The 26,743-nt window shown below is 51.9% G+C and overlaps 1 protein-coding gene across 4 annotated transcripts; it reads right to left on the minus strand.

Annotated features, from left to right (window-relative positions):
• Positions 1–785: 785 nt before the first annotated feature.
• Mxra7 (matrix remodeling associated 7) lies at positions 786–23,930 on the minus strand. Of its 4 annotated transcripts, none has more exons than XR_009057446.1 (5): positions 23,613–23,930; positions 15,211–15,274; positions 10,987–11,080; positions 9,921–10,008; positions 5,945–7,180 (listed from the first exon to the last, which is right to left on the minus strand). XR_009057446.1 is itself a non-coding variant. In XM_057776554.1 (5 exons), the coding sequence occupies exons 1-4, from the start codon at positions 23,880–23,882 to the stop codon at positions 9,975–9,977; spliced, it is 462 nt and encodes a 153-aa protein (XP_057632537.1). In that variant the 5' UTR covers positions 23,883–23,930; the 3' UTR covers positions 5,945–7,180; positions 9,929–9,974. The 4 variants fall into 4 exon arrangements, 3 of the variants coding, with proteins under 3 accessions (XP_057632536.1, XP_057632537.1, XP_057632539.1); XM_057776554.1 differs by having other exon boundaries at positions 9,929–10,008; XM_057776553.1 differs by lacking the exons at positions 5,945–7,180; positions 9,921–10,008 and adding an exon at positions 786–1,601.
• Between the last annotated feature and the right edge of the window lie 2,813 nt (positions 23,931–26,743).

The following is a 26,743-nucleotide window of genomic DNA, read 5'->3' on the forward strand; positions in this document are numbered from 1 at the left end:
GATCTCTGTGGGTTTGAGGCCAGCCTGGTCTACAGGGATAGCTCTAGGACAGGCTCCAAAGCTACAGAGAAACCCTGTCTCAAAAAAGAAAACAAACAAAAACAATAACAAAATAAGATATTTTTTGTATTGTTTTTTTGTGACAGGGTTTCTCTGTGTAGCCCTGGCTGTCCTGGAATTTGCTCTGTAGACCAGGCAGGTCTTGAACTCATAGAGGTTTGCCTGCTTCTGCCTTCCGAGACTGGGATTAAAAATGTGTACCACTGCCAGGCGGGGGTGGCGCACGCCTTTAATCCCAGCACTCGGGAGGCAGAGGCAGGCGGATCTCTGTGAGTTCGAGGCCACCCTGGTCTACAAGAGCTAGTTCCAGGACAGGAACCAAAAAAAGCTACGGAGAAACCCTGTCTTGAAAATCAAAAAAAAAAAAAAAAAAAAAAAAGTGTACCACCATAACTGGCTAAAATAAAATAAATCTTTAAAATATTAATTCTGCTCCCCATAGTTTGAGCTATATCTTTATATTGATTTAGTTTTATTTTAGCAAATAAAAGTCGATCTTAAGAGCTTTCCCGCTTCCTGTCCTCAGCATACCCTTGATTCAGGTTGCTCAGGCTATGAACTTTCCGGCTAAGTGGGGTGACAAGAAGTAGGACTGGTGGGCATGATGGAGCTACTGTGGCTCACTCATTCCCATCATCACGGAGCAGTCTGCTCTGACGCAGGCATTATTCTAGGGGACGCCGGAGCATTTCCCTGGATGCTTTCTGGTCCTTTCTTGTTTTCTAAAGGGCTTGCAGTCTCACCAAAGGTACGGATCACGCTGTCATCCTGGGGTGGTAGGTGGGGGGGAGGAAGGGGTGGAACTCAGGGGCCTTGAACTTGCTAAGCACGTGTTCTACCCAGGTCCTGTTGTATGTTTTATTCTTTCTGCCTACAGTGCCCAGCTTGTGCCAAACTCGCTCAAGGCATGGCTGTCCTGGAGATGAGCGTCGGCAGTGGCAGCTACTGCTGACCCCACTGTTCTGTCCCAGGGGAACAGCTGAGCCTTTCAATCAGACTATCTGCTGCCACCCCAGATACCTCCAGAAATACCCCTAGGGCAGAATGAAGAGTATAGGGTTACTAGGTAACACCCATCACCCCTAGAGCACCCCATATTCTGTCTACAGTGTGCTCAGGGTCCAAGCACCAAGCCCTCGTCAGCTTCCTGGGACCACCTGCCCTAGCTCTGTAGAAGATGACATAGCTGGAGCCTCACCAGCAGGCTGAAGCCAGAGGAGTCAGGGGTTTCCTCCTCTGAAGAAAACAATGCCGATTCCTCAAACAGGACATCAAAATTGCAGGGGCCGGGCAAATCCTTATACAACACACCACGCTATCTGTGTTTACGAGACAGTCCTTCGAAAGTCTTGGGATCGCAACCGCCCGGACCAAGTCCCTCAGGGTTGTCAGGGTGGCCTGGGTCACGTCTTGCTGGGCCACAGGCCTACATGTCATAGAGCCGGAGCTGCTCCTGCATGTCGCCATCAGTCATCTCGCCAAACGTCTCCTTGTTGTCTTTCATGAGCTTGAAGATGGCAGCCAGCTGTTCTTTCTGCACTCTGTTGAGAAGAGAGGATGAGAGGAAAAGGCACTCCTGATGGGGTGTGAGGGTAGAGGGCGACGTGGGACCTGTGCCAGGTGGAGACTCTCCTCTTGCCTAACTACTTTTGCTTTTCAGTGGAAGATCCACTTAAAATGCAGGAGGTGGTTTGCATTAACATTCAGCCCTGAAATCCTGGGTCTCAGGTTCACTGTGCCTCAGTTTCCTCGTGGGGCCTACAGTTGACTTGCATCTCACAGTGAGGCAAGGACGAAGAGACCCGTGTCATATTAAATGGCTTGAGGTGCTGAGAAAAATGGGTTAGGAGCAGGCTCAGTTTAGACAGATGAGCGAGAAGCGAGGGAAATGGGGGTATACAGATGTGAGCATACAGATGTGAGCATACAGATGTGTAGGCAAGCGTTCTGGGCCATGGAGAGGGTAGGTTAAAATTAACCCTCTGGGGTTCTGCTGCCTAGAGAAAGAGGCACTTTTCCTACCTACACAGAGTGGGTGTGGATCCAGATGGACCTCGGTGTTGACCACGTGGTTCTGTGGCTGCCTTGTGGTTTATGACCTTCACCACCCCACCTGACGAGCACAGAATGACTCCCATAGCAAATATCAAGGATGGGCTGAGCAGCTGAAGCCAGGAAGCGTGTGGTCCAGTTTGTTCCACTGCATGGCCCGCCCTGGGCTTGCCAGCGTGACTGGCCACTGCATCCCGGCTCCATTTTGCTATCCTGATTTCTTGAGTCCATGACACTTGATTGCTTTGCGGGGCCTGAAGAAAATTTAAGCCACACTTGCAAGCTAAGATCTCAGCCTTCCCCAGGGCCATGTGTGCTGTAGCTATGCTGTGGGCCCATCATAACCAAGCAGGCTTCAACAAAGCTGTCAGCCACTGGGCTGCCTGGAGAGGCAGTCCTGATGTGTTAGGACTTAGGGTTTTCCTCTTTTCTTTTGTCTTTGATACAGTCCCCACTTTGTAGTTCTGGCTGGTCTGGAACTCACTCTGTAGACCAGGTTAGCCTCAAACTCACAGAGACCCTCCTGCCTCTGCCTCCGGAGTACTGGGATTGAAGATGTGCGCCAGTTTGCCAGGCTAGGCCTTGTGCTTTTAATGGAATTCCTTCTACTGTAAGTTCTAACTCCCACCCTACCAAGACCCTCCACTCAACAATCCATTTCCTGTCTACCCCGGCATCTAGAAGTTGGAGTCCTGATGTCCCAATTCCTACCCTCCCTTGTCTGCACAAGCTAGGTCTATAATCACTTCTGCTGTAAGAGGAAGAGGGGACATGCAGGCTGGACTTTGTACCCCACTGTGTGAAGTATGGTGAGCAGAGGGGGTTACTGAGAACCATGGATAAAATCACTGTCAGATTCAGAGAGTACTGTGATGTGGGATTCCCCTCTGTATGCTGTGAATACCATTGCTTAATAAAGAAACTGTCTTAGGACTGCACAGGGAATAGAGGTAGGTGGGGAAAGCTAAACTGAATGCTGGGAGGAAGAAGGAAGAGTTAGAGAGAAGCCACCGCTGGAGACAGACGTGCTGAAACTTTGCTGGTAGGCTGCGGTGATGCACAGATTAGTGGAGATGGGTTAAATTAAGATGTAAGAGTTAGCAAATAAGAAGCTAGAGCTAATGGGCCAAGCAGTGATTTAAATAGTATAGTCTCTTTTTTTTATATTTATTTATTTATTTATTTATTTATTTATTTATTTATTTATTTATTTATTATGTATACAATATTCTGTCTGTGTGTATGGCAGAAGAGGGCACCAGACCTCATTACAGATGGTTATGAGCCACCATGTAGTTGCTGGGAATTGAACTCAGGACCTTTGGAAGAGCAGGCAATGCTCTTAACTGCTGAGCCATCTCTCCAGCCCAAATAGTATAGTTTCTGTGTGATTATTTCGGGGCTGAGCAGCCAGGAACAAACAAGCGGCCTTCTTTCACACAACAAATTGGCAGCGATGTGGTTGACTAAAATCCACTTAAAACCTGAGAGGGTTTGTAAGGGAATTCTAGTCACAAAAATACAGAGTTTAACACACAGCATCTTTCTGTTTGCTGGCGGTGTGCCGCAGCTCCTTTAAGAGAGGTTTTCCTGATTCAGCGGTAGCAGAAAAAAAAGTCACGGTTTTGAAATGCAGGCTTTCTGGGCCATACTGCCAGCATGACCTCTGATTCTTTCAGGAGATTGAGCATTTGAAGGGGGTTTGTGAGCAACATGCTATGGCTTGCTTGGTAGCAACATGGACTGGCTTTGTGCCTAGAGAAGGGGCATTGTGCATGGCTCTCCAGGCAGCAAGCAGCTCCACCATGCTGGGCTGGGCAGGGCAAGCAGGCAATGGCATCACTTAAGTTCATAAGAAGGGCTTAGCCTTTTAAGAAGTGCTCCTGAACAGTAAAGAATTACAGATACACAATAAACACAAGTTTAGGTGGGGAAAAAAAAAAACCTATAAATGGTTCACAGTGTTGGATTAATGTATGTAGGCTTAGAAGAGAGAAGAAAAGAGTACAGACAGTTATAAAATGAAGTAAATGTTTTTTTTAAAAGGTAAAGTCTTTAAAGAGACAGAGTACAAACAGTTATAGATTAAAAGGGATAAAGAAAAATAAGCCATGTAAAAATAGAAAATTCACAGAGAGTCTGGATTATGTATATTATTGTCTTTTCTTTGAATTTTTTTGACTGCAGAGAGACATTTGATTCTGGGGATTGCTAAGCTAAACCAACATATATACTTTAAAGGTGTCTTGATTTCAAAATATGGATCTAAGGGTATATTGCTTTGGAAAAGACGTTCTTCTTGTGTTTCCACAGAGGATGAGAACCTATGGATTCATTCCAGGCTAATGTGGTTCGATGCACCAGGACCCCCTGAAATGTTGCCGTGAACGCCCCCAAAAATTACTTTGCCCAACTGCTGACTGAGATAAACCTAGCACACAGGATACACCATGAAAGACCTGATTAACAGTGTTCCCAATCAGCAGGAAGCAGTCTAGAGAACTATGCCCAAATTCCCAAATATTTTTATATAAATATTTCTTTATATTTAAAGGGGGCTATGCTATAGAGATTTGCATTGGTATGGATCCTGGTTTATTGATACAAATTTAAGGTCAATTTTGTTATACTGTGTATATGTATTTCTGCTCTTGTTTAAGGTATTGTGTTTGTCCAGCTCATTTAAAAATGTAATGTATAATTAAGAAATACAAGTTAATAGATAGTCATCTTTAATAGTCAAGCTTCTAGTCATGTTAGGTTTTCTAGATATATAGAAATATATTTCAGTTAGACAGGCATTCTTCAAACCTTTCAAAGACCTTTAGAATATGACATTTAAAATGTTTTAAGAACTTAGGACTTTTCATGACAGTGAGACACATCTGCTCCTGGCAGCACCAATCTATTTCAAGAGGAAGATGGGCATCAAAGAGGCTCCTTATGGAGTCTATTAGCCATTTGGGCAAGAAACTGCTCTTTCCTGGACTGCTTTATGAACTAGACATGCAGGACACCCAGAGAAATGACTGCTGAACTTGCCTAAAGATGAGACCATCCTTCAGGGTTCCTGCTTCATGAAACAGTCTGCCAGACCTTGTGGTGATGCACAGATTAATGGAGATGGGTTAAGATGTAAGAGTTAGTAAGTAAGCTAGAGCTAATGGGCCAAGCAGTGATTTAAATAATACAGTTTCTGTGTGATTATTTCGGGGCTGAGCAGCTAGGAACAAACAAGCGGCCTTCCTTATTACATACAGTATTGTCTCTTAATGAACTATCCATAATGTTTTGGTGGTCATGATAATTGTGTATTTATCATAATTGTCATTATAATTATTATTACTGTTATTATTTTTCAGATTCTGGAGAGGGGTGTTGAGATGGTCTTTGCTAGCCTGGAATTCACTATGTAAACTGCACCTCTAGGTACTGGGATCACAGTTGTACACTACCATCACCCCTTACCCACAGCGCTGTGGGATTTACTTATTTGTTTTCATTTGTTCAGGAGTTTATCTACATGTATGTATGTGTGTGTGTGTACCACATGTTTGCCTGATGCCCTTAGAGGTCAGAGAGGGAACTGGATTCCCTGGAACTAGAGTTACGGACCATCATCAGGGTGCTGGGAAGAGAATCGTACCCTCTGCAAGAGCCAACGTTCTTAGCCCAACAGCCATGTCTCCAGCCTGGGCTGTGTACGTGGAATCAGGCATGCGTACAGCCTTGTGCGCTGCTGGAGCATCAAAGGCATCAAAAGGAGAGGTTTAAAGTTTGTTTCTAAAGATGTCTTTCTTTCTTCCTTTTTAAACAAAGCAAACTGAAGAAACACACAGTAACCAAGGTCCTCTGCTTAACGTTTTATTGGCCAGAACACGGACTGTACACAGCGAGCTCAGCCGCCAGGAGTCGGGGGTGCCTGTGGCCCACAAGCCGTGTTCAGGTTTCCACGCGAGCCTAATTAACGGTATCCAGAGGTCACTCCTCTGTGTGAGGAAATCCCGCCTAGACAGGGACTTCACTATTGCTATTTAGGAACGAGTGTGACCTTTGGTCACGTGGCTCTGTGTCAAAGGCATGGAGCTGTGTCTGCTGCTTTGTTGCCTGCTCAACCCTAAGCTCCGAACCCAAGTTATCAGGCACGGGAGAAGGCTGCCAGGAACACACGGCTTAGGAGTCAATGCTGGATATGTTTCCAGTTTTCTATTAAATAAATGGAAAGTCTTCTAAAAACTCAGTGCTTTAGAAAAAAAAATGTTTTCGTCAACAAGTCTAAGACTTCAGAGTCGTCTGATATATAGTATAAATACTGTCAAATATAAAATCTGAAAAACTAATCTGGGACCGCTGGTTGATTATCTAGTGAGGTTCAAAGTCATCCAGGAATAGCCTAGAAAATGCGCAACCCAGAAGTCTACTCGAAGCTAAGACGGCTATTGCAAGCAAAGTGGAGACTAAGCTGAGCTGGTAAGAACACTAGTGAAAAGGCCTTAGTACCAAGAAGGTTAGACCCGAGACTCCCGGGAGGAGAGTGGGGGCAAAAAGGGAGGCCACGTTAAAGCCAGTACCCGGCATGAATCATTTCTGCCAGAGAGAAAGAGGAAAGCCCCCCACCCTGCCCCAGGGTGTGTGTGACCATCTCTAACAGCAAGTGAGCACCGGTGGGGCTTCCCCTCGCTTGCCTATCACTTCTCAACTCTGGAGGTTTGGTTTCGGTGAGAACAGAAGCACAGGTTTGTGAGCGGGGTGTGGGGAGCAAACATGGCTGGTAAGAAAAGCCCAAGACCCGAGCCAATTCTTGGCAAGTTGTCCCCCCACCCCATAAACACCTCTGAGCAAGGCAGAGACACAATGGTTCCCAAAGATCTTGCTAGCCCAAGGGAACCCAAGAGGGGTGGGGGTATCAGTGTGTCAGCAGATTTGCAGACAAACTCTCCCCCACCCCAAGCCTGCACGAACTCCTCCCTGGGGGGGCTCCTTTTTTTTTCAATCAAGCTTTTAAGATGTGAAAAAGGCAAGAAAGCCTTCAGGAGGAGGCTAAGGACACCTTCGTTATTCTTCAGTTCTGTAAAGAGAAATAGGGAGAAAAAGATCATGTATCTTGCTCGGTTTACTTCAGAAGGAGCACAGGACAGAAAGAGCGGGCACAGGGGCTGGAGGGGGATGGTTGGAATCGCAGAGGCCATGTCAGTCCAGCAGTTTGCTCCACACACTTTGCAGTGACAGGGACTCCATCTGTCCCTCACCCCCCTCCCCGCAACCCCCGGCCAGGCGGCCACCAGCCACGTCCAGCTTCTGGGTATAGAGTAGCTGGGCAGTGAGCTTGCTGATCCTTCGCTATGTGGCGGGTTACACTAGTGACATTCCTACTGCCGTGGGTAATTTTTGCTTCCTGCTGCCTGGGTCTTGGTCTCCTGTGAGGTTGCCCAGGAGGATCAAAAGCCCGGCTACGTCGCTGAAGGCGAGTGATCTTAAATTTTGTGCCTTTGGCGCCCTCTCCTGGAAGCTAAAGTCAATGCACACTTTCAGCCATTAGTTTGATTCAGGAAGAGCCAGAGTGAGTTCCCACCTCCCTTACTAGCCCAATATGCAGTTTGAAACCCTCCTCTGAGGTCCTGTCTATTTCCACGGGTCAAAGCTTGACAGTCCTTCAGATTGCCAGCCTCAGCAGTGTGCGACCTGGCCTGACCTGCCAACACAGCCTAGCGTACAAGCTGGGTTCCACTTTCTCTCTCCTGCCAAGCTGTAGAGTGAGAAGGCCTCTTCCCTAGGGGGAGCTGTCAAAAGCCTGAGAGCCAACGATCCCAATCACACAGAGGGAGGTGGCGCCCCCAAGAGAAGCTTCGGGGGGAGGCAGGGATAGAGCCAATGTGGGGAGCAGAGGAGGGGCGTGCATGCCCGTTGCTAGGGAACTGGACAAAGGTTAGCGTGCACAGCAGCCAGGACTACAGCACTTCGGGCACTGGACAGGAGTTTTGTCTGGAGCAGATCTGAGGGCATTCCTCAGCTGAGATCAGAGAACCCTCTGGGACCTCTAGCTTTCTAACTGCTACTCCCCAAGGGCCCGTGAGCAAGCCTGGGGAGAGCAGAGTCGCTGCGGAGCAGGGTTCTAGGTACAGCTATGGTGGTGATCCGGCTGATCGTTCAAGACACGGAGGCGGTGCAGCGTTCACCTGTTAACCAGGCGCTCCCTGCGGCAGCCTCGGAGCAGACAGAGGCTGTCTGGTAGGGACAGAGTTGGTGGGCACCCTGCCAGCTTGAGGACAGCTTCATTCATTTGATGGTAACATGATGGGTTTTTATTATTATTATTATTATTATTATTATTATTACATCTTTACTTGTTTTGCATGGATGTGTGAGTGTGTATGTTGTGGAGGCCGGGGACAAGTCACGGGAGTCACTTCTTTCCTTTCTTCATGTTAGTCCCAGGGATCGAACTCACGACGTCAGGCTTGGCATCAGACACCTTTACTCCCTGAGCCACCTCGCCAGTTCTACAGTTGTGCTATTTCAGGGGTCCCTCCTAGGGCCGTTCCCCAAACTCAACTGGGTCCAGGTCTGTGTTGCAACTACCATCTCTCCAGAATGCAGAGACAGAAAGTCGAAGCCAAACTGAACAGCCTCTGCAACCCCAAGCATCACGAGGCAGAGTGTGGTCGGGGGCTGAGCAGCTTCAGCTGGGGCCACATGCAGGGGTCAGCGCGAAGCAAGCAAACGTCAGATGGGGCAGGCGTGTGAGAGCCACAGGAAGCGAAGCATGCTGAGTAGGGAGTGGGATGAACTTGGGCCCTGCCGGGACCTCCACCTGCACACAATGAGGACTTCCCTGTGCAGAGGAGGAGGAGTCGGGGACTCCTTCCTCACCCCAAGAGCAGCTCCTTGGCACAGTCTCTAGCCCACAGAAGAGCCAAACATCAATGGGTGGTCTGGAGTCCCCTGGAGACTTGGAGGCAAAGGCCCTCAGGCAGTGGGGAATCTGCTGTCTTTGAAATGACACAGGAGTGGCTTTGCCTTTTCATTTCCTGGCCTCAGCTCTGAACACAGGGACGGTGGCAGACTCCAAACTGAGGCCTAGCTGCCACCCAGTAACTGTGAACACAAGGGACGGTGGTAGATCTCAAACTTGAGGCCTAACTGCTCTGCTACCCTGATAGCTCCTCAGGGCCCACAGTGCATCGACCTGAGAGGACAGGATGAGGCTACAGTGTTGCCAAAGCCCCATCCTCAGAAACACCTGGGATGGCAGGGTGGGGTTCAGGCCCTCTGGCCTCTCCAGCTGGGGCTGAACCCTCACGGGATTGGTGGCAACACCTCAGCTCTGCAACTGGAGTTTCAAAACAGCCTCGGAAAAATAAGCAAACGTGACCATGTCTGTCCTGGCCTTGGTCTGCAGGCCCCACTCAGAAGAGCAACACTCCTGCCTGCCCTGCAACACAGGAGGGATTGCAGGCCCTCTCAGGGGTTCCGCCGTGTACTATACAACCAGCTACCTCTCCTCTGGGTGAGACGAAGCCACGTTGGCCACCTCACTAAAAGTATGTATATTCCCATAGCACCCTGGGTCTCAGAGATGACGGTCCCCCCTTAGGTCCACCAGGGACTTGAACTGGTCCCCGGGAAAGGCTCTTTTTGTGTCTGGGATTCCTCGTGTACGGAAGAACAAGGCAGGTCCAGATGGGAGGAAATGCATTAACTGGTTATGGAGATGGTGGAGGAGGAGGAGGGCTTAGACCACGTCAGTGGCTTTGGGGACACATTAGCAGACAACGTGAGAGGAAACACGGCTAGTCTACGAAACCAACCTCCTTACCACAAGGGTTTGCAAGGACATTTGTGGCCCAGGACTAAAGGACTCGCTACAGGGAGGTGAGGTCAGAGGTCAGCTCAATCCTGAAATACAAAGGTAGCAAACTGGGTCACAACAAGAGGCAGCGTCCTCATCCAAGGAGTTAGGGACTCGCATGGTAAGGGCTTCTTCCTGCCTGTGCCTACCCTGACATCCCTCTGCACCCGGGTGAGGAGGCTTCCTGTGAAGTCAGCATCTTGGCAGGGAGACAGGATCTGGCAAGCAGTGTGGTTGTGACACCGGAGGGAAGCTGGGAGCCCTGGAGCAGCCCAGAGAGGGTGGGTAAGCCGTGCATCTCACTTCAGCCTTGTACTCCTTGCTTGCGCTCATGAGTTGGGGCTAGTCCCCCACCAGTGCCTGTGGGTGCCGGGACTGGGAAATGGTGCTGCTCAGTGAGACTTGACTATAGCGCAGCGGCTATGCTCACACCGCTGGGGGCGGGACAGCAGGTGCACATGGGGGGGGGAGCTAGGGCAGACCCTGCTCCTCCTGTGGCCGGCTGCCTTGGCCTCGCTATTGCTTCACAACCCCCCTCAGCCACCCATGCAGTCCAGATAAAATGTTGTGGGGAGGCCAATAGACACACTGGGGGCTCTGGTGGGTGAGGGGAGTGTGGCCTGATTCCAGAACCCAGAAGTCACACAGCTGCCTTGAGCCGTGCAGAGCGGAGCTGTGTGAAGCGGAACAGATAGAGAAGGACACCGCGGGTGGGGGCCGGGAGGAGGGAGGATGCCAGATGGATGAGCACCAAGAATCCCGCTCTGTCCTCAAGTGACAAATTGGATTTGTCAGGGGCTCCACGCATAAGTGACCAGTGAGGCTGCTCCAGGCCCTTCCCTGGCATCTCATGCCCGCCCCCCTGTGCTGCCTGCCCCAGGGGAACATCGGCCCTTGACTGAGGCTGGCTGAAGATTACCAGGACAAGAAAGGATGCCCAGGCCCACCCCTACTCGAAGGGAAGAGGGCATGGTGGCTGGCTCACCCTGCTCGGCCCCTCCACCCGTGTTCCAGAAGCCGCCTACCTCTGCTCCTCCTCCAGCTCTTCTTTGGTCATCATCCTCTTGTACTGGCTTCCCCTCAGCTGCCCAGGGCTGTACTTAAAGGAGAAGGCCGCTCCTGTGGGGACAGCGGGCAAGTTTAGTGCCAACTCTGGGGGCTAGGCTGTCCCGATCGGCAATCAGTAGCATCCCCTTCCACGGTCAGTTTTAGTTGATTCTCCCTCCCTCTCCCTGTGCATGTGCACGTGTGTGTGCATGCGTGCATGTGCATGTAGCTGGGGGTTAAACTCAGGGCCTTGCACATGCTGGGCTAGGCAAGCATTCTTCCCTGAACTACATCCCCAGCTCTCAAAGAAACAGTCCAGCAACATAGCTCAGTGGGTAAATGAAAACAAAAAACAAACAAAACAAAAAACTAGGTGGTGGCGGCTCTTGCTCTTAATCTCAGCACTCAGGAGCCAGAGGCAGGTGGCTCTCTGAGTTCAAGACCAGCCTGATCCAAGTTCCAGCCCAGACAGGGCTATGCAGAGAAAACCTATTGCCAGAGAGGCCAACAAGTCACACGCACAGCCCTTGTAGCAGCCTGAGTGCAGCCCCAGCTTCAGACCACACGCTCAGTGGCAGCATCTTCTCACCCCAGCACCTGACCCCAGGCTCATCCTACACTTTTTATGAATTCCTATAGCTTCCTATACCTTGTTCTTTTTTTGTTTGTTTGGTTGGTTGGTTTTGTTTTTCTCCAGACAGGGTTTCTCTGTGTAACAGTCCTCTGCATGACAGAAGAGGGTACCAGATCTCATTACAGATGGTTGTGAGCCACTATGTGGTTGCTGGGAATTGAACTCAGGTCTTTTGGAAGATCAACCAGAGCTCTTAACTTCTGAGCCATTTCTCCAGCCAACCGCCTTGGTCTTTAATGGGGTCAGAGGGAACAGAAAGGGGCAAACAGAAACCATCCCCCATGCTGCTCCATCCTCCAAACGTCATTCCCTCCCCAGTCCGGTTTAAGTCAGCCCAGAGTTATCTGCCTGCCTCTGAGGCAACACAGTTGTTTGCCTGCAAGGCTCCCCCACCCCCACCCCAACTCCCACCACACTGGCCTCCCTCAACCCCAGTTTATGCTGATCATACCTATAGCAAATGCCGTTCACTTCTCAGGGAGCACATGGGTCCCCACACTGGGCCCCAGGGACTCAGACCTTCCTTTTCTTCTCCTAAGCTTGGGACAGCCAGGCCCAGTCTCTCTGTCCACACCCCCCCCCCCCCCGCCGGGTTATCAGCAATTGAAGGCGTACATCAGGCCCGAGATGGGATGCAGAAATGAACAGGCTTGGCGGACTGCCAGCAGCCTCCAGTGCCTGCAGACTGTTAGAAAGGGCAGATCTGTAGGTTTGAAGAGTGTGTGTGTGTGTGGGGGGGGGGTGTCAGCAGAGAAGGGCCAGGGCATGTGACACAGCACCAGCACAGATGCTGGGGTACCCCAGCAGAGGGAGGCAAGGACTGCAGGTTAGCATGGGAAAGTGGAGTGTCCTGATGAGAAAGTCTGCTTGGAAGCAATGCTCTCAGCATCTCTTAATCCAGCCAGTGTCTGGGAGACTGAGACTGATGGGCTGGCTTGTTTCTACCTAATGTCTAGGAAGGTAGAAAGGCTGGGGCAGGAATAGCGGGCTGGCTGGCTTCTACCTAATGCCTAGGAGGGTAGAAAAGGTCGGGGATGGCGACAGCCCGTGACAATGCTATCTCCTCTTCCAGCTGCTATCTAGAACTTCCTAGTGTCTCTGAGACACCTCCACATCCTCTCAGAGCAGGTCAGGCTCCCCACTCACGTCATGAGACACACGGATGCTACCATCCTCTCCTGGCTCAGAGGAAGAAGGGTCTGGAAATGATCTCAGAGTCCAAACATCCTGCAGGGGCCATGTTGTCCCCCACATCAATCCTCACTTAGGAGGATTGGGGTACTCATTATCTAGCTGCCCAGGGCCGGAGGCGTCCTCAGGAAGCCATCTCTACCTTTCTCAAGGCCTGATTTGCTCCTCAGATCATTCCACAAGCATTTAGAGAGCGCAATTCCAGGTGCTGGTGATCCCGCAGAAACAGGAGACAAACGCACACAAAGAAGCCTCAAATCAACAACAGCTGGCCCTAGGCATGTGTGGCTGAAGTGGGAGGGGTGGGTATGATGGCATACATCTTTACTCCCAGCACTTGGGAGGCAGAACGTTTGAGTTCTAGGCCAGCCTGGTCCACATTAAGCTTTGGGTCAACTCTACAGAGGGTACAGGACAGCAAGGTGACTGTGGGTGAGTCAACGGGGGTTGGTGTGGTTGCTGGGTGAGGTGGTGGCTCTGGCGGTCTGAGGCAGAGCTGAACGGTTCTTCTCAGAAAGCCTCCCTCTCCTCTGCAACCTCTCCCTCCATCTCCCACCACCTCACCGCCCCCTCCACCACCAGGCTAAGCTCTGCCTAGCTAGGTTAATAAGGAAACTCCACTCCATCTGGGTCATCGGAACCAAGAGCTTTTTAAGCACGTCCAGGATGTGAACAGATGAGGATGGCGATCAGGAAGCTTCCCTGAGCAGCTCCAATCTGCAGCCGAGAGCTGCAGCATTTAGACTGAGGAGCGAAGGGGCTGTGTCTCCATCTATCCCAAAGCTCTGAATACCCTGCATGCCAAAAGGCAGCTGTAGCCCGGGTGCAGACAACCCCCAGGATGGACCCAAAGAAGTGACAAAAACAAGGAGAACCTCGGCTTTCGGGTGCCGCTTTAGAAAAATAAAGATCAAAAGTTCTGCCAGCTGGGTGCACGGCTGGGCTCTGGTTTATGGGGCAAGTCTTATTAGCTTGATGCTCTTCCAGCCCACCAGGACGGCCCACTGACGCAGGCTTGAACTTAATCATACGCGGTGGGCCGAATCCAATTTCATTAGAACAGGAGGGCTGGGTGTGAGAGTCCCCGGGGAGTGCGTATGGGTGGGGGCTTCCTCTTCCAGGCCTTGTCAATCTGAGTCACTTGGGGAAGTCATTTTAGCGACACTAATCAATTAGCCCAGGAGGCTGAGCTGCTTACTGCAGAGGGGGCGCGTGGGGGACGGTGTGCTGGGGGGGGGTCAGAGGGGGGACAGCCTTGCTTCCTCTGACAGCTGAGCCCACTGGCCTTTCTCCCTCTGCCTGGTTAGAGGGGCAGGCCATTAGGATGGGGGCTGTCCAGGACAGCAGCTCAGATGAAAAGCTAAGAACTCAGCAGCAGGCAGGGGGCTGGGTACAGGGCTTGTGGATGGTGGACATCAGCAGAGTTAGGAATGGCAGCCGGTGGGGTCTCTCTGTTTGCACCCAGGGGCCTTCAGACTCCTTTCAACCTCCCTTGCGCATGCTCAAGTCACTAACAGGACCTTAGAATCTGTGCCAGCAGGGACAGACTCTTGGGCTATAGTTACTGTTAGCTCCTAACTCGATGATCTAGGAGGGCAGAGCATGGGCCTGGCTGGCCAGGGGTTGGCATTCTCACCTACCACTGCCTGTGCCTGGGCACCCTTGGAGGCTGTGCCAACAGAAACCCACAGCTCTGCTCACTCTCTGAGCCTCATTGCCACTGACACCCACAGGAGCCTCAGTTACAACATTCCTGAACCCCTGCTCCCCGCCGTTCCCGTTAAAGCTGCTTTAAAAATAAAATGCAATTATCTCTGTGTGCTCACTGTACTGGTCTGATAAAAATTAACTGTTTTCCTTTGTTTTTCTCCAGCTTCTTTGTGAAGGAAATAAACTGTGACAGATCAGCCTGTCTGTCTGTCTGTCTGTCTAGGACAAACGGGGGCCTCTGGGTTTCATATATTCCTGTGGCTCTCTCTCTCCCATCTGAACCACCCAGAGCTCAGGAGAAACAGCCCCTGGGAGACCTCCCAACAAAATACACCAGAGAGAACCAACGTAAAGACAGGCATGGGTGGAAGAGGGGAGAAGAGACCTGGCAGCAAGGGAAGGCCAGAGAGCTTCTGCCTCTAAGGGAAGGCCTCCTGCACTAAATGACTTGTTTTACACACAGAAAAGCCTGGACCAAAAGTGCAAAGGAGGTATACGCAGGAAGGTGAGGGATGAGTGGGGGCCTTGATCAGATCATCCCGTAGCCCCTCTCCCTCATCCACCCTCAAGTCCTTGTGGTCCCCAGTTCTCCCATCCCACCACCCCCAGAGTGGTCCAGGGAGAGCCAAAGACTGCAGCCTCATGGGAATAGGTACCACTCGCTCACCATCCTCTTCCTCAGGTTCTTCAGTGGGCGGCCCCGTCTCACTGTCTGAGTCCTGCTCTTCATCCTGCAAGACAATGGCAGGGGTCAGTGCCGCTTACCTAGCTGAACCCTGTTCTCTCTCAGGAGAGGGTGAGATGTGGGCTGGGGGAGGTGGCTCTCTAGAGACCACCTCCTAAATTGGGGAAGATGAGTGGGGAAGGCATCTCCAAGGTCCGTGTAAGCGTGTCCAGTGGCTGTGGTGGAACCTGTGGTGTCAGGGCAGAGTCAAGGACAGGAGGAAGAGACAGAGGACCCTGGGGATCACAAGCCCTCAACTTAGGCCATTCCCAGGTAGTGCCTGTCCAGGCATTTTGGTAAGTGGCCTGGAACTCCCACCCTCACCTTAGTAAGTAAAGAGAGACGCCAAAAAATCTGGCTGCACTACCTAGGGCCAAAGCCAGCTCAAGAGCCCAGCTATTCCAAGAGAGTGGCCTTCTGGCTCCTTTCAATGTTATTTTCTGTCTCTACTCAGTGCAGTGACCATTTACCCAAAACTGGAACTCCACCCCCTTAGCCTGGTCTCTCCCACACATGGATTCAATACACAGATGGCCGGGAGAGGCAGCCCATCCCGTCCTGGGATGGCCTTGGTGGAAGGCAAGAGTGACTTCAACTTCAGGAATGTTTGAGGATGAGAGAGCCATGTGACCGGCGAACTGTGTGGAGCTGGAGGGTGTGGGGAGGGCATCAGAGGCCCGAGGAACTGTGGTTTGGAAGCCTGGCAGGCCAGGGTGGAAACTTCAGGTTTGAGGGGGAGGGCGCGGGTAGAAGGGAGCTGCCTGCAGTGGAGACAAACAAACATGGATGTAGGTCTGGGGTGCCCCAGATACCCCAAGAAGCAGTCAGCTTCCATAGGAGGAGGCTCCCCAACAGAACAGCAAATTGAGCTTGGAAACACAGCTTTTACAAGCCCCATGGCGGGAGGTCACAAGAGGCAAACTCTTGGGCCTTGAGTTCCTCAGGATCTAGGGCCAGTGTCTACCACCGAGCAGAGCTCGTAGACTCGGTGCTGGTTATGTGGAAGCCATTCTGCCCTAGCACAGGCAAGGCTGTGTGCTGGCGGATCAGCCAATCACCCCACTGATTGTGAGCCCAGTATAACTGAGTGGATAACTCTATTTCAACTGTTCTGAGTTAATTTCCCACTTCAGCTTCGTCCAGAGGTGGCAAGAGACGGAAGGTCTCCATCCAGCATCCCCAAGAAGCCACTGCAGAGGAAGGGTCGGACAGGCTTCTGGATGATTAGGGCAAGGCAAATGTGTGTGTGTGTGTGTGTGTGTGTGTGTGTGTGTGTGTGTGTGTGTGTGCATGTGCCCATCTGCTGTCCCAGGAGAAGCCTTTGCCCTGCATCCTACCGACAAGATCAGCAGGAACCCTGTGGCTAGCCACCAAAGCAAAACCAGGGTGTGACGGCCTATCTAAACCTGATGCTCATCTGGATTGATTGACTTTAGACCGCGGCAGCTCGGCTAGGCAGGTGGAGCTCAGTCAGTTCCAGCTCTTCAGGGGGGACTCCTGAAGAAAAGGTAAAGCAGGTGGGGTGGAAGAGACTGCCTGCGGGTGTCTCCCCCTTGCGGAAGGCATGGCGGGTGGAGGTTGGCAGTGTGGCTGGAAAGCGGAGCTGGCTAGTGCCAGCCAGTTCAAACCCAGAGCCCTTCTCTCCAGAGGATTGGCATTATAAACAGTTGTGAGCTGCCATAAAGATGCTGTGAATCGAACCCAGGTCCTCTGGAAGAACAGTCAGTGCTCTTAACCATCTCTCCAGCCCCCCACAATCTCCTTTGTTTTTGAGACACAGTCTCATGTAGCCCAGGTGGGCCTCAAGCTTGCTATGTAGCTGGGAATGACACTAAACTTGCAATGCTTCCACCTCTACCTCCCACGTGGCACCGGCTAAGTGTACCAGTCTTTAGGGCCTGCCATCTGCCCTCTGTCATTCACTCATGGGTTCCTTGACTCCCTCTGCCTGGCCAGAGGTCTCCCAGATTACAGGGCCTGGACAGCTCAGAGCTGTTTGGCTGCCTGGATCTGCAGAAACGTAAGAGGGGCCGAGGTTTCCCTATGTGGGACAGCTCTCTTTGTCTCTGTGCTCTGGGCTCCATGTCAGGCCCAAAAGGGAGGAGAGTTCTTAGCACTTCAGTCGACATCAGAACCCAGTGTAGAACATGCGTCAGTTCCCCCCTGAATGCTTCTTGCACTGGGGAGCTTGCTCCCTTACAGGGCAGTCTACCCCTTGGGAGCATCAGACAGGGCTTGGGAGTAAGTTCTGCAGCAGGGGATGCTAGGTAGGCTGTAAGTAGGGAGGGGAGAGACAAGGAAACGGAACCTGCCTTTGGCAAAGAGCCAACAGCACGTTTTTGTTGGATGTTTGTGGGTTTTGCATGCTCTTTATTGAAAAAGACCTCACAGGTGCCTGCTGTCAAGTGGGCCTGTGATAGGAGTGGGGAAGGGGTGGGGAATGTGGTGGGCAGGAGCCTGGTCTCGTTCTTGTGTGGTGTGCAGACATTCCTCTGCACAGACAATGTGCTCAAAAATAAAAGATGACCTCATGCTGGTTAAGTGCTCTGAGGGGAGCCAAATAGGATGATGCATGGGAGAGAGAGAGAGCCGGGAGAGAGCTGAGAGCAGGGTGATTGGTATCTGCTAACGTGGTCAAGGGCACGGAGACAGGATATCCACAGGGCTTGTATAAAGACGCAGGCTGGTTGTACCAGGCAGTCAGTCAGCACGAGTGTCCAGACATGGGCCTGAGCATGAGGAAGACACCAGAGGCCTCGGTGGGGACAGTGAGCCTTGTGATCAAGGTCTATCAGCCTCAGAGGCTAAAGTTACCCTGCTGCAGCAGAAGCTGCGGAGGGCTTCAAGTAAGGAAGCTGAGATGCGGCTTCTGGGTTAATGAAAATCCAACTTGGAGCTGGTGGAGCTGGGCAACCTAGGGCACAGGGGCAGCAGGGGCCTGGAAAAAGGCTATCGGACAGCCTACAAGAACACAGCATGGAATAGCAGCCAGCAAGACTACAGGGAGCTGCTCCCTTGGGAGGAGGCTCTGGGAGACAGGCAAGAAGGCAGGGAAAAAGAGGAGGGCAAGACAGGCATGGGCTTCGGGTCTAGGCAGTGTGGGCAGCATGGGGAGAGGAAAGATTTGGGGAAGAGGGCAGACAGTGACAGACACCTGAGGGGAAGGGGTGTCTGTCCTCAAGAGATGGGAAAGGGCTTCGTGCGTTTGGGCGTCCTTCACTACCATCAGGGCAATGCTGGCTGGGGTGTTCTAGAGGACAACAATGGTGGAGCAGGTCCAGAAGACCTTCGGTTGATAGTATACACCAGAACCTTTCCAATAGGGCAAGGGGAATGTGAGGGGGAAGGGAGAAAACCCAATTACACACATGGGGTAAGGGGTTAGCTTACAGCACAGGAGAGGTGGGGGATGGGGTTGGAGAAAGGAGTGGGGGGGGCACAGACCGAGATAGAGGCAGACCAACACGCTGTTCCTTTAGCTAGCACTCCCACCCCGACCTTATCCTGTTCAGACATCCAGTCTAAAAACATCATCTCGGGCTCCAAGCATTGCCCAGTCAAACACATGTTTGTCAGCCTTAAGCAAACTCACTCAAATGAGCAGGCGCAGCAGACTCAGTCCCATCAGATTAACAGTTTGGGGCAATGTTCCCATGAGCAGGTTTAAAGGACACCAAGCACTTCATAAAACTAGAATGAGACAAACGCACAAAAGCCCCATGGGCAGCAGTCTGCTTTGTGCCCAACCCCAGGGCAAACGTTGGGCTGAAGCCCCTCCCCCACATTTCAAAATAGAAGAAAATCACGAAGGGATTGATGACGTCGGAACAGAGAAGGCTGGTGAGCGCAGTCATTCATTTGGGAAAGCAAGGTGGGAGGGCTGGTAACTGAAGGTTGGGATGGGCTGTAACTCAGTAGCTTCGAGCACTTGCAGGTTATGTCCCGGGTTCCATCACCAGCAGGCTTGTGCCCACACACAGACACACGTACGCACACACACAGATACACACAGGGTAGGTAGGTACCTTTTAAAATCTCTTTAAGGCTTTAGCCAGAGGAGAAGCCAGTTTTGGATTCCCTAGGCGTGGGAGTCGTGGGTGGTTTGGCCCGGAGAGACTTGCAGACTAGCAGCCCAGCCGATACTGCTGGTGGAGGAGGTGCTTTCGGGTCTTGAAATTTTTTTTTTTGTTGTTTTTGTTTTTTTTTTTGTTTTTCGAGACAGGGTTTCTCTGTGGCTTTGGAGCCTGTCCTGGAACTAGCTCTGTAGACCAGGCTGGTCTCGAACTCACAGAGATCCGCCTGCCTCTGCCTCCCGAGTGCTGGGATTAAAGGCGTGCGCCACCATCGCCCAGCTTCGGGTCTTGAAATTTATCTCCAGCCTCTGAGTCCTCAAAAATAAGAATCTACCCAAGAGAAAGGCTATTCCAGGAGCTCCCCTTTCCCAAGGTTGGGGTTCTGCAGTCTCTGCTCTGGGTGTGTGTGTGCAATTAAGAAGATTTTAGGGGCTGGAGAGGTGGCTCAGAAGTTAAGAGCACTGGCTGCTTTTTCAGAGGACCATGGTTCAGTTTTCTGCATCTACATGGTGGCTCATAGACTATCCTTAACTCCAGTTCCAGGGATCCAGTGTCCTCCTCTGACCTCTGAGGGCACTAGGTACACACATGGAGCACAAGCATACATTCAGGCAAAACACTCATACATCCAAAATAAAAAAATTTAAATGTAAAAAAAAATTAATTATTATTATTGGGGGAAACCAAGAGTTCAAGGTCTCTGGGTAGTGGTGGCACATGCATTTAACCCCAGCACTTGGGAGTCAGAGGCTGGTGGATCTCTGTGAGTTCGAGGCCAGCCTGCTCTACAAGCAAGGGCCACCTTTGTCTACTCAGTGGGTTAAGACACCCTGATGCTATATAAAATCCTGTCTCAGTACAACAGGCCTGGCATGTGACTGGGTGAGATGAGTCTGGAACACAGATGAGATTAGAGCCCTCATAAAAATACTACAAGACACCACGGCAGTCCCTTTCCCTGCCATGTAAGGTCACACGGACAGGAGGTCTCCCCAGAGTCCAGCCTGCTGCTCCGAGACCTGAGCATTCCAGTGTCTAGGAATCCAGGAGTCAAAGGTGCAAGGAAAGCCACCTGTCAACAGTGTCTGATCATATCAGCTAAGGTGATTAAGACAGGACTGGCCCCACAGGACAGGAACTATTACGCGTCTATCTGGTCCTCTCCTACCTGTTTTGGTAAGAGGACAAAATGGGACCATCTTGGAACTGCTAAGTCAGATGAGTTGACAGGGAAGGGTTCAACTGTCCCTTGATCACTATGGGAGGGTTGGGTCTGTGAGCTTCCAATGTCAACAGGGTTGGGGACGGCAGGGTCACAGGGTGGAGCTCGAGTTAAAAGCTGAAGGAGCAATACAGTGAAACCCGCATGCTTCTCACCTAGACCCACCTTTCTGCCATCTTTTCATTTTCTCCCATCTCGGACTCCTAAGTAGAACCAGAACCCACATGCCAGGAAGCCTGACTGGGGCACAGATTAAGCGTCTAACCTCAGAGTCACTGGACCGACCTTTGTGCCCACCCACCATGCTTCCTGCATTGCCCGCCCCAAGTAATCCCCACGAGAGAGATGAAACACATTCTAATAATATGATCCTACCTCTCCGAGTCCCTGCCCAGGACTATAAACTGCTGGGGGGTGGGGAGGCAGGACGGGACCTCATCTTGGCTGGGCCTCACGCCCACCCACCCCCAACCCTGCTCCCTGAGTCCCCACTCAGGCCTCAGTCTATAACTGTCCCCTCCCACCACCTGGTCCCTGGCCTAGAGGGCACCCAAGTCATCTATGCAGCAGCTGAAGGCTGCCTCCCAGACTCCAGATCCTTCTCAGTAATCAGCTTTGCGAGGCAGAGCCTGCAGCTGCCACAGACAGCCAGGCCTCGCTGGGAAAGGAGCAGACTGGATTAGGGGGAACAGTTAACAGAGAATGAAGAGAATGAGGTGGGGGAGAAGCGCGTTTAGCCTCTCAGGGGCAGTGGTTCCCACCCAACAGAAGTGGGGTGGGCCCCGATCCACCTAGGGACCACCAAGGGAGCCTCCAACCCGGGTTTTTCTTCCTTAGGGCTATCCCTGCTCCCCACCCCCACACACACACACAATGTGAGCATCAGAAGAAAGACCTGGAAACACTTGGACACGCCTGAGTCCATTTTAAGACAACTTCTAACACTGACGCCCACGACTGGAAGGCGTGGAAGGAACACACAAAGGAGCCTCTGTCTCCCAGGTCCTCACCTGGGACTCTGCCCACTTGACATTTCTGGCAGGAGTCAGAGAGCAGGCTCACAGGTAATGGGCCTGACCTCCAAATGAGAAAACTACCTTACTGTTGGGTGGACTCCCTCAGGACAACTCGGCTGCCATCTTAAACTCCCTGCACGGTACCTCATCCTCCAACGTATCCACTAACCTGGGTGTGGCGGCGATGCCTGTAATCCTAGGGTTTGGTTTGGTTTTTCTTTTGGAATGGGGGAGTCTCGTTATGCAGACCAGGCTTGATTTGAACTCACAGAGATCTGTCCTCCTCCAACTCCTGAGTGCTTAGAATAAAGGTGTGAGTCATCAGACTTCGGGAAGCCGAGGCAGGAGGATTTTGAGTTTGAGGTCAGCCTTGAGTACACAGTGGGATCCAGGCCAGCCCATGTCAAGTATCTGCCTCAGCAACCAACCAACACCAGAAAATAATCCAAAATGCCCACTTGCGTTAATTATATGAAGGCCCTTGTTTCAATACTGTTACTGACCCTGTTACAGGATGAGCGTCTTGAAAATCCCTGTAGAAAGTTTCTTAAGAAATTGCTCTAGGGGCTGGAGAGATGGCTCAGTGGTTAAGAGCATTGCCTGCTCTTCCAAAGGTCCTGAGTTCAATTCCCAGCAACCACATGGTGGCTCACAACCATCTGTAATGAGGTCTGGTGCCCTCTTCTGGCCTTCGGCATACACACAGATAGACTATTGTATACATAATAAATAATAAATAAATATTTAAAAAAAAAAAAAAGAAAGAAAGAAATTGCTCTACTCCAAAGGACCAAGATAGGACTGCGCCCCTAACAGACACCTTGGTCTAGACGGAATCTAGAGGAACAGTTTAAAACAGAGCTGGTGGAGGGAGCCCGTAATGTCCTGAGAGGAACCCCAAACCCCACCTGCCAATCACCCCGGGTCTGCGAGCCTCCAGCAGCATCCTTTTCTCCCTGGGTTGAACACAATAGCCTCTCCTCACAGCTGGCTCTGGGCAAGTTAGAAGCCACACTAATGACACAATTAGTCACTCACTTGTCAAGCAAAGAGCCTGATAGTAGGGGGTCTGGCAGACTCAGCAAAGAGAAAGGCCTGGGCCCAGTCTCACTGCCGCCTCCTCCGTCCCAAGGGCTTCACTCCCGTGTAAACCGTTGTATCCAGCGAGGGACAGAGGAAGCACCGGCAGATATGCTGACCATACCCACACCAGCGCAGCAAGCCCACGGCTTCCACGAGCCATCCTGCCTTCAGGATGAAGAACAAAGTGTTAAAATCTGACCGGAGACCAGAGTGGGTGGCCTGGCCTGGAGCTGTGAAAACCCAGTAACCTCGGGCAAGCCAGGATCCAATCTACAGCGCATCAGAGAATGGGCAAGGGGCATGCGATAGGTGCCCTCAAGAAGGCCTAGTCAGCTGAGGGCCGGCTCCTGGGAGGTGGGGACGGGGGTGGGGCTGGGGGGTGGGAGTGGAGAAGGGGGGCTAGGGCTTCTACTCGTACCTTTTGTTCCACACCAGGTGGACTCATCTGCAACCAGAAGGTGGGGATTGAGGGTGTCAAAGCCTACAAGCAGTTTGAAAACGACAATAACATGGTCCCAGTAAGTGCTCTTCTTTCAGCCCAGTCCGCCTGGCCTCACACAATGCCCACATTGCCTCTGGAATCAGGATTTCAAGTTGACACAGGCAACTTCCCTTCTCGCACACCCCAAAGTAGTGAGTTGTCGAGAGTAAGCCAACTCCAATGCAGATCTTGAAGAAGGGCACGTGTCCGTAGGTTTGGGCACGCGTGGGCAAAGGCGGGGAGAGAGGAGGGCGCAGAGCAGAGTGTCAACGTCCGTGGGAGGCCCGGGAACGCCAGAGCGGGGAGGAAGGGAGGGAGAGTGGCCAGCTCCACTTTGGGGGAGGATGGAGCGTACCGGCCGCAGGAACCCTCCTTTCCTGCCAGCCGCTGGCTCGGCCCTTCCTGCGGAGGTTCAGCCGGCAGGCTCGTGGGTGTCCTACCGGGGACCCCACGGCTAACCCGGTGCGTACCTGCCTCCCCTCGTCCGCCGGCTCCTCCGCCACGGGCTCTCCCGGCTCCGCCATGCGCTCGGGCTGGCGCGGCCCCGCGGGTGCGGGCTCCGAGGCGCTGGGCTCGGGAAGCTCAGGCGGTGCCGGATCCCCAGGGACCTCGGTCGGGGACGCGCGTTCCGGGGCCGAGGCCGGGGCTGCCCCACGCCGCAGCAGCAGCCAAGCGAGCAGCAGTGCCAACGCTGTGGCCAGCGCGGGCAGCGCGGCCAGCAATTCGGCCGGCGCCTCCATCGCGCCGCGGCCGCCGAGTGCCCGCCCGCCGGGACCCCGAGAGAGCCCGCCGCGCCCCGCCACAAGGCCACGCCCCGAGGCGGAGTCCCCCCAAAACCACGCCCCCTCGCGCTCTCAGGATGCCTTGGAGTCCGGACCCTGGGAGGCTCCAGTCCACCTCTCGCTGGTTGATGCTCTGGGGCACCGGCTCTGCTCATGCTTGCTGAATGGGGTGAAAGGCTCATTGTTCATCGTCTTTAGATTTGGCTTCATTTCAGCCGTGTGCAAGAAGTACATCTTAGAGGTGGTGGTGCAGAAAAGTGATCCGCAGCGCTCGAAGTGGGTTGGGTGCAGGAGTTCAAGGTCTTCCTCAGGTACAGAGTTCTGGGCCATACAAGATCTCATCTCATAACAACACCCACTACACACAAAAATACTCATCTTGGGGTACTGGTGATCTGGGCCCTACGGGGGAACTTGTGGGGGCAAGTCCAAGAAGACTCATGAAAATTGAACACCAATTCCCTCAAAAGGAAAACAAATCAAAGCGGGACGTGGTGGCTCTCGCCCTTGATCCCACAGCCCAGTACGCCAGAGGCGGAGGCAGACGGTTCTCTACGATTCAAATGCAGTCTGATCTACATAGCAAGTTCCAAGTCAGCCAGGGTTGCATATGAGACCCTGTCTCAAAGGGACAAGGGAAATCTCTCATGACTCCTGGCAGCCATGGCCCACAGCTGTAGCATTCATGAGTTCTTGCTGAGGGCTTCTCATCCTGGCTTTGGCAGTGGGTGGAATGAGGTGGAAAGAAGGGTGTTTTTGTTTTTCCGTGTCTTTCCTAGGGCTCTATTGATGAAAGTGTAAAACGCACTGTAACCAATTGTGTGTTTCCCTAACACTCCCCACCCACCTTTTCATTACTTTGAATAAATACAGGATAGACGAAGTGTGTCAGGAAAAAAGGACTAATGGCAAACAAACAAACCCAAATGGGCTTGTTAATGCAAGCCTGTAATCCCAGCATTCAGTAGAGGCGGGAGGATCAGTTCAAAGCCAGCCTAGGTTATGCCACGAGTTTGGGTCCAGCCTGAGCTACTTGAGACCCTGTCTCAAAAGAACAGAAAGGAAGTGGGCTCCCCAACCTGGATAGTGGTTCACACCTATAATCCCCGTTATTTGGAAAGCCGAGGAGGTCTCAAGGCCAGTTCAAGGCAATCTGAGCAGTCTCAGCTCATGCAACAAAATGGGGTTCCAACTTCGGCTAGATACTAGACTGGGAAGGAATCTCAAGCATACTTGTGTGACAGCAAGTGCGCTCCCACTGAGCTACTTCCTCCAGGACAGAGTGTTATTTTACCTGGAAGAAACAGTTTTGTCACCGCTTGTGAGCTCCAGCTGTGACAGGAAGATCCCTCAGCAACAAGGAGAACTCAATTCTATAGCAAGTCACTGGTGGGTTTTGTTTTTTGAGACAGGGTTTCTCTATGTAACAATCCTGGCTATCCTGGAACTCGCTCTGTGGATCAGGCTGGCCTCCAATTCACAGAGATCCACCTGCCTCTGCCTCCTGAGTGCTGGGATTAAAGGTGCGCCACCGCCCAGCACAGCACTGGTTTTAAGAAGCATGTGTCTCCTCTTAGTTGATGGGAAAAGCCCAACCATATAATGCAGAAGGGTTGGTGTCTAGGCTCCCGGCTTTTCACTCCTACAGGATGTGCAGCTGAAGTATACTAGCCTTATTTTACTCTAAGACCCCCCCCCATTAGGCACACTAGTTTGCCATAGAAACCGGATGGTAGTGGTGTACGCCTTTAATCCCAGCCCTAGAGAGGAGTGTAAAACGGGAGACAGCTCACACACACAATCTCATTCTGAGATTCCTGGAGGCAGGATTGCCAATCTGAACTGACATAGATCTAAGAGCCAGTGGCTGGCTATTTTGCTCCTCTGACCCCAATTTCTGTCTCAGGGTTTTTTTAATCTTGTTACACGTGGCTGTCCACTATGCCTGGCCATAAAATGTATTTTTATGAGGTACTGGAACCGGGCATGGTGTCAGACGCCCTTAATCCCAGCACTTGGGAAGCAGAGACAGGTGGATCTCTGAGTTAGAGGCCAGCCTGGTCCAATAGCAGGTTTCAAGACAGCTAGGGTTACACAGTGAGAACTTGTCTCAAGAAACAACAGAAAGTCTGTTCTGCTAACAGAGTATATCCTAGTGACCTTGACTGGAGAGTCAGAAAGGAGGAGAAAACACTGCAAAAGACACAATCCCAAATCCACTCGCTTTATTTGAAGTGATGATCAAGGTTTATACCTTGCAGAGCCACAAGCATTTGGCGGTAGAGCCCAGAGTGGGAGGGCCAGATTGTTTGGTACTCTGAAAACTGTAAGAGACTAGGGTGCTCAGGGCAGTCTGGTTTCTCTGAGGCGTCCAGTTACCATGGAGACAGCAGGTTTGGGCAGGTTGCCCCTCGGGAGATTCCTGGGGGATAAGTGTTTCAAGTTCTTGAACTAAACAATGAGACACGACTGAGCACTACAAGGAAGGGACCCCACTTTTGGGATGGATACAGTATATACTGAAATCCCTGTATCATCTTGATAAGGACATGGGGTGTTCCGAGGAGCCAGAGCCCGGGTTGAGCTCATCAGAATTCATTTCTGTGGGAATGCCACACACAGCTAAGGGACCCACAGCGGCATCCTCACACCTGCCTCCTACAGCACCTTTTACATCTGCTATGTTCCCATTCCAACCCCTTGCCTAAAGCTCAAGGTCTCAAAGCATTGGCACAAGGACTGTCCCCATCTTTAGCTCAAGCCTTTCAGCTGCTCTCCAGATGTGCACAAGCACACCGCTAGGGTGGTTCACGTCCTCC

This window comes from Chionomys nivalis, chromosome 7, assembly GCF_950005125.1.
Source record: "Chionomys nivalis chromosome 7, mChiNiv1.1, whole genome shotgun sequence".
Lineage (NCBI taxonomy): Eukaryota > Metazoa > Chordata > Mammalia > Rodentia > Cricetidae > Chionomys > Chionomys nivalis.